Source organism: Carassius auratus, chromosome 38, assembly GCF_003368295.1.
Source record: "Carassius auratus strain Wakin chromosome 38, ASM336829v1, whole genome shotgun sequence".
Lineage (NCBI taxonomy): Eukaryota > Metazoa > Chordata > Actinopteri > Cypriniformes > Cyprinidae > Carassius > Carassius auratus.
The window spans coordinates 13715624-13730833 of NC_039280.1; the positions used below are offsets into that span (position 1 = coordinate 13715624).

The following is a 15210-nucleotide window of genomic DNA, read 5'->3' on the forward strand; positions in this document are numbered from 1 at the left end:
GAGTCTGTATGCGAGTAAGCAGCTTTAATTGCTGTTTGGAAGTTTTCAGAAATTTGAATGATTTTTCCTGGCCTATTTTGAGCACTTCCTGAAATCTTTTCTTCTCGAACACTTGAACAGTGTTCGAGTCAGGTAAATGAAATGAGAGTTAAATTATGTCAATTTTCAGTCAAGATGACAAGAATAGTTCAATGTCCTACATTCTCAACAGGTTCTTGTAAATTAGAATGCAATCACACTGTGCCATAAGAACAGAGAATTTCAGACCCTGTATTGTTTGTGTCTGCTGTCCTTTCAATGATGTGAAAATATGGCAGAATTTATGTAGCTATTTTAAGAAAGTAACTTTACTGCACTTTCTCTTCAGTGCATCACAGATCAACTTCGAGCAAAAGGCATCAACTCATCCACCAACCTGCCAGACGATGTCCTTCACTTTGTCCGTCGCCATCCGCTCATGTACAGGCAGATCCTTCCTCAAAAACAGCGCCCCCTGCTGTTTAGGAGGAATGTGGACTACACCAAAATTGCAGTACATAGAGTGATAGGTCTAGACAATCAGATATACCACGTGCTCTTTATTGGGACAGGTAATGCATGTTACAGTGACCTTTCTTTCGCTCTTATCTCTCAAGCACTTGAAGCTTTTATTGAGTGCAGCTGGGTTCTGAATTGTTTTGATGTTTTTCCAGATGAAGGTTGGATGCAAAAGGCTGTGAAGATTAATGGTCAGCTGCACATCATTGAGGAGCTACAGCTGTTTGAGGAACCCCAGCCAGTGGAAAGTATAATCATCTCTGAGAAACAGGTCAGAAATTAACCTGTGCACATCCTGGAAGCTGATTTAAATAAAAATATCTCTAAATCCATCATTACAGCAGGTTGTTCTCATTTTAACGTCTCCAAACCCATTACATTCTGTTTGAATTGATGTATGACTTGAATCTTACTACTTGAACCTTTCAGATGAGTGTGTATGTGGGTTCGCCCACCTCAGTGGTGCAGTTGCCCTTGTCCACATGCAGTAGATACTCCTCGTGCTTTGACTGTGTGATGGCGCGTGATCCCTTCTGTGCTTGGGATGGACTGGAGTGTGTGGAGATTACATCACACAACAGAAGGTATGAGTGTGTGGTCATGAATACTTCTGCTGTCCATTCTTATCATTTTAATTAATTGTTTGCCAGTGTAACTGACATACATCACAGTGTATGTTCTCTGCAAATAGAGCTTATAGCATGACTTTGTTTGTGTATGTCAGGGAACCGCCCACTACAGTGCATCTCGGATAAGTGTCTGCCTCAAAGCTAGTGAACTCTGATCACCGAAACATTAATATATTCATTTTTTATATTAATATATTAATATATTCATATCATTTTGGTTGTCAAACTATTTTTTTTTCTTTGGCCTGCACCAGTGGATATTGAATTTTTAATCATCCAGATTGCACAATTTATATTTATTTTTCATACCGTACATTATAATGTTGTGATGCCTAAATTCACTGGTAAAACCAGTTTTTTTTAATGTTTTATTTTTTATTTAGACAATCTGACATTTATTAGTTAGCGGCCATAATATAAACACAATCAGTATTGGTATTGGTCAGAACTGTAATATCGGTGCATGATAATAACTAATAACTTCTGTCTACAGAGCCAATCTGACACAGGACATTCTGAATGGAAACCAGGGCTGTGATGAATCCACAGCAGATGGTATGAAAGATAATTCTTATAATAGTCAGTGTAACAGTGATGATTCAGTGTTGTTTTAGTATTCAGTGTAATTTATATACTTTTACAGTGTTTATTCATATTTTGAATTAGCTTTCATTCTTATATTTTCAGTTTGATTTTACTTTTAGGATATGTTTTAGTCATTTTGTTGTATGCTTTTGTCATTTTAATTTAGTTTTATTTACATATTAATACATCTAGCAAATTCAACTGTTTATTTCAGTTAGTTGCCATAACCAAATTGCCAAGTGTTTTAGTAATTTTAGGTATTTCATCTAAGACTTGAGTTTTATTTTAGTATTTCAGCTTTATTTGCTATAACAAAAATGATTATTAATAGACTTAATTTCATTAAACAACAAAACTGTAAAGATGTGTTTAAAATTTGTGTAGTCAATGTGTCTTTTAATTCTTAAGTGAGTCATAGCACATGGTAAAAGTCAAATGAAGTAAATATGAGCCATTATCTAAGGTTGTGGGACCACTCCAGTTTTCGAGTGTCCAGTGAATCACTGTTACTGTGGTAATATGATCTAGCTAGCTGACTCTAAATTATTAAAGTGTCGTTATAACTGATGTGTGCATGTCATCGCTCTGTCATAGACCACGTTTTACACCGCTCTCGCTCTGTGATGGCGGGTGATGATGTGCTGCTTCAGTGTGAGCTCAGCTCCAATCTGGCAACCCCTGAGTGGATGTTAAATGGAAAGGAACTGCCGGGTTACGGACTGGACTCTGGTTACCGCGTCGGCACTGACGGCCTCCTGGTCATCGAGGCACGGCCTTTCCAAAGCGGCAACTACTGCTGCTTTGCCCTGGAGAATGGTGTCCATGTTCCTGTGGTGATCTACAACTTGACAGTCCACCAGGACCTTCTCGCACCTCCTCCCATGAAGCCAACAAAGCCACGCTTGACTACAGCGAACTACTGGACCATTCAAACTTCCCCAAGTGACTCCCCGGAGGACTTCCATCCGACCCCAGTGTCTCCTCACTTCGAGTTCCTGTCTATGAGGAACATGAAGGTCATGTACCTGTCCCTAATCACTATCCTAGGAGCCCTATGTTTTGTTCTAACAGTTGTCCTGCTTTATGTGGGGTTCTGTTTGCAAGGTCGGAGGGGTAAATACTCTTTACGGGCCGCAGCTCGCACCGAAAGAAAGCGAGGTGCCCACTTGGAGCTGAAGACCATCTCCAGCAACTGCAACGGGAAACCGGACACTCACGACGGCCTGCTGCAGATCGTCCCTGGAGAAGCAACAACGTCCCCCAACAAAGAGCTTCCTCCTGCGCCACCTCCCCCACCGCCTCCAGAATCAGAGTACGTCAATGGACTCTCTGCCACTTTACCAAGCGTCTTACGCAAGATGAATGGCAACAGCTATGTATTGCTGAGACAGACAGATGGAGACACCACGTCTCCGCTTTATTACTCCTTCACAGAGGAGCTCAACAGGATCCTGGAGAAGAGGAAGCACACGCAGCTGTGCAGTAAACCTGATGAGAGCTCGGTGTGAAATGCGTTTAAACTGCTCAAGTGTTCAAGGGCAGTGTCGTGGTCTATTACCCCTTCTTCACCCAGACTAACTTTAATGGGATGCTAATGAGTAGCCACAGCTGCTTTTATTGGAAGATAAACAAAGCATTGGTATTCCTCTAAAAGGAATGAAATCCCTCTCCGTTTACATTTCAAATGTAGAGCTTGTGACTTTCAACAGACTGAGGAAAGCCCACTGGTCACAAATAGCAAAGAATGGACACATACAATGGAAATTCTACCTCAGCAAACCGTATCGCACAGCTTTTGGCTTATTTCAGCATGCTTGCATTAAATTCAAGTTGGAGTTGGGGATGAATAGTTGGGGACACACAGCAAAGGAAACTTCACAGCAAAAGAGCCCATCTGGGGGAATCAAGTAAATGATTCAGTTACAAACCAGTTGGAAAAAACATTTACAAGGCAGCACTGTAAAAAAGCAACAAGATGAACTCAAATGGAGGTATTTGCAGCAGGATGAAGCAAATTGTGCAAAACTCTATTGATTATCAAAGACTGAATGTCTTTGATATGTCCTTTATTTTAATATTTTCTAATTTATGCCAACACTGACCTTATCAGTAAAAGCTAGAAATAATAAGCATAATTAAAAATAGCAGGGATAACAGACTTTAAAAACCATTAGAAATGCACTTGATGGTACTAATAGTGTAAATATAGCAATTATTGATATTTTCACAGGGTTGGGAACCCAGGAAGATGACAGTATTAACCGCCGCGATGCACTTTTTGGACCGGTGGCATTTGTTTTTCATGAGGTGCTGCCTATTATGACAGATCTGGAGAAGATGAAATGGATTACAAGGACAGGACCTTTGCAATAGATGTGAAAGCGACAATATGAATTGACTCTGAATGCGAGAGGGAAGACTATGTGCACAGTATCTGTTTAACCCTGAGCAATGGACACCTAAATGTGTCTGGATATGTTTGACTTAAGATCTGTTATGTCTCAGATCTGTATGCCTCTTGTAGTACGATAAGTCCACATGCACAAGAACTGACATGATTCCTTTGTCGGAATCCTTCATCGGAATTCTGGAGTCATTGGCTGCTAGGTCTCCATGACAACCACAGAGCAGAGGTAAAGCTGATGCTGACCTTCTTAGATTTATCCTTTTGACATGACCAATTATTACAGCACCTCTTACAGTCAGGTCATACAGTCTTAACAGGGATTAGCGAATTAGCGCAGCGTCTTGAAATTGGGCTTCTGCTGCCAGTAAATAAACTAAATTCAGTTCTAGTCGGGACATGATGAACAATGAGTATTGTGACATGGTGATATTTGGGGGATTAATTATCCCCTACACTTCCAGTAAGTCCATTAAACTGTTGTGTAAATGTTCGTCTTGGAACTGCTCCAACTGCTCCGACTGCCCACACTTGCGTGCAAGAGCATTTTAGCGTATCTCCCACTACTTAAGGGGAGCGAAGCATATGGTTCTGTCTGTTTAGATCAGAATATGCAGATTGCAATGGAGCCAAGTGGAGAACATTAAAGCCACATGTTCAGAAGAGAGCTAAGATGAGCACTGCTGATAGTACAGTTCTCTCTCCTTATGCTTTGTGTTCAGATCGTATTGTTTCCGATTTGTTAAGTAGAGTTGGACTTATTTTATTCTGATGCACTCTAAGAATTAAATTAACGTCATTATTTAAATTAATCCTCATGTCATTATAAACCTGTATCTTGTTATTTTTACACGAAATAAGACATTTTGAAGTATCTTTCTGTGGCTCTTTCTATGCAATGAAACTTTGTTGTGACTAAAAAGGATCAAATACACTTACAAAAAATTCTTCCTCAGAATATTTGTCTTGTTTTCCAGTAGAAATATCTAAACATTATTAAATTAAGGAAGCAAAATGCAAAATGGCATACAATTAAGTGAATTTATGCTTAAAACAATAATTTTTTTTTGTAATAATGTTCTGATATTTCTACTAGAAAACAAGATGAAAATACTAAGTAAGAAAAAAAAATTCTGTGTAGACATACAACTCGTATTTCAACTATTTTAAAGAAGGATTCAAACATTATGTGAGCAGACCTTTCATGATGAATATAGCACACAAGTCATATGGACAAATTTTATTGTGCCTTTATTAATTTTTTGAGCTTGACCTTTTTTATTTCTGACAAATCCGCATGCAAACACCTCCATCATGGTGTCTAATGACAGCAGAACAGATCTGCATACACATCTGACCTCCACTCTCCCAGAGGTTCACAATCTGTGATTAGATGCTTGTCCTCATGCAGCTCATATGGTCTGTTCCAAATGGTCTGTTCCAAATGTTTACATCCCTTGAGTCATATACAGTATTCCTATGAGAAAGGCACTGCAGATTGTTCTAACATGCCAGGACAGGTTTGTGGATGAGAAATATTCCGTCTGCTGTCTGCATTCAAAGTGAATTTAAAGTGCACTAGAGAGAATGAGATCGACTTAGAAAGATCAAAAGAGAGTCTAGAGAATGCATTGAAATAGATTGAGAAATGGTCATTAAGCCTTTTAGTCTCATTTAGAGCAACTACACAGAGCCCTCAGCAGCGCTGTGTCTGATTCCAGATTCAGAAATGGCATATTAATGTGGCTAAATTGCCATTGGTTCTCCTGGGTGTAGTAGCTTAACACAATGCATTAATTTCGGCTGGTTTTTCGCATATTCCATGGCTTCAGAAGACTTAATGTACCACATAAATAGACATATCACCACTTTTATTTTTATTTTTTTATGTTGTGTAATGGCAAGAACTGCATAATGATTTTAGTTTTAGCAAATAATTGCTGCATAAAGGTTTTGAATGACATGAGAGAGAGACAGAATAATGAAAGGATTCCAATTTCTGGGTAAACTAACGAAACACAGAACATTTAGGCGCCAGAAATTTGAGGTTTGTTTTGTTTTGTTTTTTTGTTTTTTTGACAGAGCCCACAGTCTATAGATATAGATATTATAAGACATTTCAGTCCTTGCAAACAATATATCTGCGGCGTAATCCATAACGCATAATGGAGTCGTTGTTGAGGTTTATGGGAGAATTGTTATAGATTGAGTGTGTTACATTTCTATTGTTTATTGTACTAAGCCATTCGCCATTTTCAATATTAATACTTAATGAAAAATTAAAGAGGTTAATGCCCTGTAAAGATGACCGGAAGAGACATATGCTTAATTAGTCCCCTCTGTCATGCATATTTATTCCAGTATACAATATAAATGAAAAATGTTTATTTTATAGCTTTGTACAGTTTTGTGTAGATTTATTTTCGTAATGTTTCGAACTGGGCTTTTCTAAATTGTGGTCGGTTAATGGTGCATGAATATGCATTTTTGAGAACTTAGAAGTTTTGAAAACCAAAAAAGATATGATATATATATATAAACATAATATAAACGTGATGCTGATAATAATAATATAAATAAAAATTTAACCCAAATGACTCCAATACAGCATGTGCTCATTCCATTTCCATTACTACAGTATTGAAATTGTTTCCAGTTGTATATGTGCTGTCACACCACATTCCAACCAAGATGGTATGCTTCCTATTTCTTATTTTGTGTTCAGAAAATATTGTTAAACCTCCTGCAGAGCCGACTATGTCTCAGAGTCACTTCAGTGCACAGTTGTATGCCTCTTCAGTCGTGGGTAGGATTGTGTGGGCTGCCTCTGGAACTGCATTTAATGAAGCTGGTTAGACCTGTGCCTGTCACCATGGTGAAAAACACCATAGAATTATTATCAATTCGCTTCATGTTTAATTCTCTACCGCTCTCTCCATGCAACAAACATTCTCGAATATCCTGATCAATGTTTACATTTTACTGAGTAAACTCTTTTAATAAACAGTATTGATGCTTCTGTTAGTGTCTCTTTACTTTTTGGTATTACATGGAATAAATGCACGAGTCAAGCATATTATTCAAAATGAGGTTAGCACACCTCGCCTGTGTTGACGTGTAGGAGCTACAACAAAACAGGTTATTAGCACTTGATACATCTGGAACAGGTTGATCTGTGGTCAACCGGAATTCACCTACAGACAGAATCTTTTCTCTTTCTTACTGACTTCAGATCTGCTGCAGAGAATGAATTGAAACAAAGCACTCTGTCTATTTATTGTTTTATTAACAATGGGTAATATGCTATAATCTAACTTGGTCTAATGATACCCAACATGCATTAATCTGTCACCATCACACAAAGGTTCAGAATGTTTTTACTGGTCAGTCTTGGAACCAGAGCCAAGGAGAGAAACAAATATCTAAAGAGATCCAAACATTTACGGCATCATAGTAACCCATTATGTCACATGACTACAGAAGGTGCGGTTATGCTGGCCATTATGTTGGTTATCGCCTGGTGGAATGATACAGGATAAGAGAGCGGGAGATAAGCGGTGTTTTTACGTGAGGAGGAGTGTGGTTTTGTGTTGCTGGAGTCTCAAGAAAGTGACCCATTAAGACTGCATTATTCTGTTCTGTACTTTACTAAAAGGTCTCAATGAAAGCATTGCACTCCAGGGACATCCATGGTTTGAATTATGGGGCAAATGAAGATTTGAATCATCTCAAAAAGAAATCGAGCCAAGGTTGAGGTGTCTTAAAAGTAGCCTATGTGCTACATAAACGTATACATCATTGCTACATATAAATAGCTGTTTTAGCTGGGTTTTCAAACGTTTCAGTAACCTCAAAAGTTAAGGTTTGGACTTGTATAGACCTTCAGAGGTTAGACACCATATTGAATTTAGCAGATGACAGTGAGGCCGCGAGGGTTGGTCTTTACAATGGCACACACTGTAAGGTTCGAGGTCACGTAAGCTCACAACTATTAAAACTGTTTCATAGGGATTTTAATAGAGGTATTAAGAAAAAAAAAGTTAACTGGTACGTTGTCAATCGTGCAATCCATTGAATGCACCCTTGAAGCCTTGTTTTCATTCCTGTCAACAATTAAATATGGCGATACCTGTGAGCCTGTGAGGGATGGACTAACAGTCTTAAAAGCACTGTTAAGGGGTCCTAGATTGTGTCATTTTCACAACTCACAACTTTCAAAACTAATTATTATTATTATTATTTTTTTTCAGAAATGATTAATCAGCTGAACAATGATATGTTGTGATGTTAAACAACAGTACAGTCCCTCACAGCCTCGTTTTCATTCCTGTCAAAGATTTGGCTAGATAATGCTAACCTGACTAAGGTCTGTATACATGAAGCACAACTCACACAGAAGCAAAAAGCTTTCATTGTGGTGATTCTGCATAAGCATTAAACCATCTGAAAAATCACACATCTCTAGCAAAATTCATCCCCTGTGAAATTTTGCCAAACAACAACAGATGTGACCGTGAACTATGCATCTTTCCTGGCTAAATGACAGTAAATTTGAGCACATTTTGTTAGTGCTCTTTTATAGTGGTTTGCAAACAGAAATGGTCCCCTTTCTTTTTTGTTTTTAATTTATAGCGACGGTGCTCTGGTTTAGGCTTTATCATAGTCAGACAACACACTGACTAGAGATTAAATGGTATGAAAATCTTTTATAACAATTATAGTGATCAAAATGTTATCAGTAGGCTATTGTCACATTATTGTCAAAATGTGCTGGAAATCTTTTACACACATATATATAAATAAATAAAAAACTTTTTGTTTGCATAAACACTACTTAACATTACCAATGATGTCCAGATTTTATAATACAACATGACATGACATGACATTTTATTTAACACTTACAAAAAGTTTCTAATAAAACTTTTAAAAGGTTTTATAAAAATTGTCAATTTCACATTTCGGCTTTTAAATAAGGAAAAGTGTTAAGTCAAAATGATAACTGATTAATAAATGATTATATGTATTTTATCCGCGTCATAAATAAATCTAAATACCTTAGGGAATTCAAAACTTAGTAATCAAATACTGATGATCAAAATGTGAAACGCTTATACTGACCGTGTGGAATTTTATCATGATTTATCATATTTAATAAATAGGCTATATGAAAACATAAGCTTCTGTTAGACTAATCTCTGACAAACTAATGATTCACTGCTTCTGGACAAACATACCGTATCATTTGTTCTCAGTCACACCATACTATTCAGCTGATAGCATTTATGATGGCACAAACAAAAGAAGTCGAAACCGTGTCACTCGTGATTCATAATGCCCTTTTGCACTTTCCATTTAGGCTACCTTTATTTGCTTGAAAATTGTATAGCTTATCTGTTATGTCACTTCCTTATGACTCACTGTGGTGATCTCCAGCTGTGCATAATACGTTAAAGGTGCCCTGTGTTAAAGGTTGAAGTGCAGTGATCCGTGGTGGAAACCGCTGGAGCGCTAGAATTACTGTAATATGGGGGTTGCCAAGTTATGAAAACAAAAACCCACCCAATTACAACTCAAATCTATGATGTCTATCCACATATCGCGTTTTGAGCGGGGTCCCCGGCACTTTATGTAATAAATATCATGTAATTGGGGTACTTCAACCTGCAGTAACAGTGTTACAGTAGTCCGATTTCACGGGAAAACTGTGGGCTTGGCAACACTGGACCCGTTCAGGTGCACTTCAGGTATCACGGACTCATTAGGCGGTGCTCTGTTGTGCAGGATATTTCCAGGTAACCTCTCTGGGACTGGCAAAACAATGTCTGAAGGCAACCCTGCTGTGCAACATACGGGTTACTAAGCAACAAAACAATGTTTTTTTTTTAAATATCAAATGTCCAGGTGCCGCGGTGAATTGTAGGTGGAGAATTGCAGAAGACTTTTATGCTGATAGTGTAGGAGTAATTGTCTATTCTGTAGGGTTTCCTGTACGAGTTAACTCACCAGTTCATTTCTTGACATGGTTTATATGCATGTCTGGTCTGTAAAGATTTTCCTTTTGTTAACACGTGGCAATAACAAATTACAATATATTGACATTTACTAAGTCTTGCTTTCTCTTTTCATTCTGCCTGTTTGTCTGTGTCAGATGTGTTGTTTGTTTTGCAGGCAACACCCTCAACCAGACGAACAGGCTGTTCATCACGAGATTTTTTTAGTGACATGTACTTTCTCAACTATTTTCAAAAAACATTTTTTTGACACTGCATGGTGCTTGATAAGAATCTGTTACTCCTCTGAAGATGATAGACATGCAGGATCCCCATTACAGTTGCCTTATCATAGCAGCTATAAGGGGGGGGGGGGGGTGTATGAGGAGATGTTTTCAGAAAGGTGCCTTTACATCTCAAAGCATCACATCTCTCATGGGCATTTGGTAATAGAATAGCACTGACTACAATAAATTCCGGGAGACTCTCTCTGCAAAAGTCTCTCCTAACACTGATTTTTTTTTTTTTTTTTTATGAAAATATTGCGCCATCTAGTGGTCATCCGTGTAAGATACAAGAACTGCATGAAACGATTTTAGACGAGTTGTTAATTGATGTATGATTTTTAATCGGGCCTATTTGATCTTACTGATAACGAAAAGATTGTTGTGTCATAACCGTTATACTTATACTATACTAGAATTATTAACATTTGTCATTTTTGAATGAATAATGTCACTGGATCATGTAAAGGAATCACTGAAAGTGAGCATAAAGTTAATGAAATAGTGAAAACTTACCTCTTTTTGAACCGTGTGGTCTCTCCCTCGAATATGTCTCAGCAAATCAGATGCTTCAGCTCCTCAGGGCTGGTGCTGTAAAATTTACATTCAAAAGTTAGATCCTTCTGTTTGTCACTCAGTGCACTGAGTCTGGATCCTTGCAGCAATACAGTTTTCTTGACAAAGTGAGGTACTTATTTTCTTCTAACTTACTTTTCTGCATGAATTCAATCAAGCATCGGAAAGAAAAGAGAAAGAAGTTGTTGTTTTTTCAAAACACAGTGCTCAGACTCTGTTCTGTCTGTAAGGTAAACATGTAAATCTCAGTTTAGAATTAGAATTTTTATTTCACTATTTAATATATTGAATATGTGTGAAAGCAGCTGCAACATCCCATCCCATCGATGTGATCTACTTCCTGTCTCCAGAGAGATCAGACACAAGCTTACTCTTTGAGTTCTGACCACTAATGGAGTAAACTTTAATTGAGTTAGATGATCCTGCTGCAAAAAAACCCCGGTTTAGAGATCATCTCACTGGGTGTTTATCTCTCAGAGGATGTTCCAGAGGGAATTAACCCAGTGAACAATACAGGCATACTCAGTGTGCCAGTGGAAGCAGATAGCAGTGTGTTACAGGCTCAACTGTATAGACCTGTATCAACAGTGCTGTCCTGAAGTAAAGTTCACACAGGATTACTAGAGACCAGTCCAGAGTCAAATACACTGACACCTGCTGGCTTGGTTGAGCTTTAGTCAGGGGCTTGACTGCTATAAATAAAGTGCTTGACTGCTATAAAACCTGTATAAATAAACACATTCTCCGATTTAAGGGTCAGTATGATAATTTTTTTTTCAGTCAAATAATTTCAGTTCAAATAATTTTATTAAACGGGGCGCATTAATTTGATCAAAAGTGACAGTAAAGACGTTTAAGGTCACGGAAGATTTCTGTTTCAGTTGTTTTCAACATTGATAAAAATAATAAATGTTTCTTGAGCAGCAAATCAGCATATTAGAATGATTTCTGAAGGATCACGTGACACTGAAAACTGGAATAATAATGATGAAAGTTCTGCTTTGCATCACAAGAATAAATTACATTTTTTTTTTACAACAGAAACACTCAATACAGTCGCAGTATTTCAGAATATTACTGTATTTTTCCTTCAGTAAATGCAGCCTAAGGGAGCATAATGCATTTTAAATACAATGCAATATTATTTTTATATTTTTAATAAAAAATATATTTTAATAAAGTTAAAATGCATTTTAATGTGTATTTTAATGAATTTTACTTAAAGTGTTAAAATAAAGTAGGCTATTATAATGTATTACAGCTGTGCCTAATGTGATGTAATGCATTATTTTTTTTATTAAGTAAAACATTACAGTACATAATCCATGTATTAAGAAAACTTTTATGATCCATTAAAATTTTTAAAGTATATCGATATTGGAAACAAGGGTAAGACTGAGGGTAAAGGGTTAAAAAATGCTGTTTAAGGCAGATTGTCATTCAGGGAAACCGTCTCTAGGTTACGTATGTAACCCTAGTTCCTCGAAGGAACGAGACGCTGCGTCAATGCGCTTTGGGGAACGCGCCCAGCGTGTGCGACTCTGAATATCATGTGAAATCAGACCAATGGAAGAGCGTGACGTCACCGGAGGAGTGACGTAAGCGACCAGGAAGCTATAAAAGCACGTGCCACGCAGCTGGCGTCAGCTTCGAGTACCAGCAAGCGCTGGCAGGGGTGCCGGGGGTATGGCTCCGAGACGCAGCGTCTCGTTCCCTCAAGGAACTAGGGTTACATACATAACCTAGAGACGTTCCTCTTCAGGAACTCGAGCTGCGTCAATGCGCTTTGGGGAACGAGTACCAACGCCGCCAGACTACCAAACCCCTGCCTAGTGTGTATCCGAATAGCACAGCTTAGGTCAGGAGGACTGAAGCGCCTGGAGTGACTGGCATGTCTAGGCCATAGAATTTGACAAACGTGGAGGGCGTGGACCATCCTGCAGCGTTGCAGATGTCCAGCATGGATACACCTGCTAAGAAGGCCTTGGAGGCCGCCATACCCCGAGTAGAGTGAGCCTTGGCTCCCGACAGCGGGGGACGACCAGAGGACTCATAGGAAGCGTTGATAGCCTCGACTATCCAACGACTAATAGTCTGCTTAGAAGCAGGAAAACCCCTCTTGGGGGGACCGTAGCATACAAGCAATTGATCGGTTTTTCCCCACAGGGCAGCTCTGTGGACGTATGCGTCCAGCGCTCGAACTGGACACATACAATTTAGCTTCACCTGGTCGGGCTACCGAAAGGGAAGAGGACAGAAGGCCTGCAGCACTACAGGTTGTGGTGTAACAGAGGGCACCTTAGGAACATATCCCGCTCGAGGGTATATGAACGCTTTAGTCATGCCTGGTGCAAACTCAAGATAAGTAGGGGCCACAGAGAGGGCCTGAAGGTCTCCTACTCTCTGCAGAGAAGTGATAGCCAACAGAAAGGAGGTTTTAAGTGTGAGATGTCTGTCTGAGATATCTTGAATAGGTTCAAATGGGGGTTTGCACATTGCCTCTAACACCACAACCAAGTCCCACGGGGGAATACGGGACCGTACTGGAGGTTTCAGCCTCCTGCGCCTGCGAGAGTAAGTCTGTCCTGATCGGTATCTCCCACGGAGAGCCGTCGAGGAGCGAGACTAGATCTGAGAACCATACTCGGCCCGGCCAGAACGGGGCTACTAACAACAGACGGACCCCGTCCCGGCGCACTCTCGCCAGAACTCCCAGGAGCAGAGCAATAGGGGGAAATGCGTACAGACTAAGCCTCGGCCAGGTCTGTACCATAGCATCCAGTCCCAGAGGAGCTGGATGAACTAGAGAGAACCAAAGGGGGCATTGTGACGTCTCTTGATATGCAAATAGGTCTACTTGAGCCCTGCCAAATACTCTCCATATCTGCTTCACTACTTCTGGGTGAAGTCTCCATTCCCCAGGCCTCGGCCCCTGCCTCGACAGTATGTCTGCTCCCATATTTTGTTTCTCAGGAATATATACTGCTCTTAATGAGAGGAGTTTGCTCTGGGACCACACCAGGATCTGGTGCGCCAGCTTGTACAAAGGGCGCGAACGCAGACCTCCCTGGTGGTTGATATAAGAGACCACCGATGTGTTGTCGGTGCGCACCAACACATGGTGACCCCTCAGGTCTGGGAGGAAGTGCTTCAGTGCAGGAAAAACTGCTAGCATTTCTAGACAATTGATATGCCATGTTTGAGACCCTCACTGCACCCCAGCCAGTGAGGGATGCATCTGTCGCTAGCGTCACATGGCGACAAAGAGCTCCCAGCACCGGGCCCTGTTTCAAGAATCAAGGTTTCTTCCACATGTCTAAGGCACGTAGGCAGCGCCGCGTGACCTTGATATTGCGAAGTAGATTGCCCCTCGGGGAAAATCCCTTGGTCTTGAGCCACCACTGTAGGGGCCTCATGTACAGCAGGCCAAGAGGTATCACGTTGGAAGCAGCTGCCATCAGACCCAACAATCTCTGAAATTGTTTGACAGTGAGTGACTGGCTTTCTTTGACTCTCTCGACTGAGATGCGGATTGACTCGATGCGAGCAGGGGACAATCGTGCCTTCATCGCGGTCGAATCCCATACTACGCCTAGATAGGTGGTTCTCTGAACCGGAGAAAGCACACTCCTCTTGGCGTTCAGTCTCAAACCCAGCTCCCCCATATGTGCGAGGACGACATCTCGATGCCGAACCGCAGCCTGCTCTGACTGAGCTAAGATCAACCAATCATCGATATATTTGAGAATGCGGATGCCCTGCATGCGCAGGGGAACCAAAGCCGCGTCTACACATTTTGTGAACGTTTGGGGTGAGAGTGCAAGGCCGAAGGGAAGTACTCGATTTTGGTAAGCTTCGCCCCCGAAAGCGAACCTCAGAAACTTCCTGTGTTGTGGAAGGATGGATATGTGAAAATATGCGTCTTTGAGATCTATTGTGACAAAGCAGTCCTCGGACCTGATCTGTGCTACAACATGCTTGATTGTGAGCATTCTGAATTTTGCCCTCTGAAACCCTGGGCTCTTGGCGTCAGGGTTTCTTGGCCGAGGACTTCTTAGCTTCAATAACTGCCCTAAGATCTTGTTTGGGCTGGGAAGTCCTCAGCCGAGAGCGTCGTCCAGGCTCTGTTTTTGGGCCTCGCGGTACGAGGAGCTAGGGTGCGGCTGGGGCATCTCCTGCCCAGATGCCCCAAGGGAGCAATG

General features: G+C 40.3%; 1 protein-coding gene across 3 annotated transcripts in view; it reads left to right on the forward strand.

Moving 5' to 3' along the window:
• Window positions 1–7174, forward strand: part of LOC113057146 (semaphorin-4G-like) — a 33167-nt gene extending 25993 nt beyond the window's left edge. For 2 of the 3 annotated variants that reach the window (XM_026224265.1, XM_026224266.1), the window contains exons 11-15: window positions 368–590; window positions 693–808; window positions 967–1121; window positions 1660–1721; window positions 2346–7174. In XM_026224265.1, the coding sequence (XP_026080050.1) occupies window positions 368–590; window positions 693–808; window positions 967–1121; window positions 1660–1721; window positions 2346–3259 (1470 nt within the window). In that variant the 3' untranslated portion in view covers window positions 3260–7174. The remainder of the gene's footprint in view (window positions 1–367; window positions 591–692; window positions 809–966; window positions 1122–1659; window positions 1722–2345) is intronic. The other variant, XR_003277780.1, reaches the window with a different exon arrangement.
• Window positions 7175–15210: the final 8036 nt, after the last annotated feature.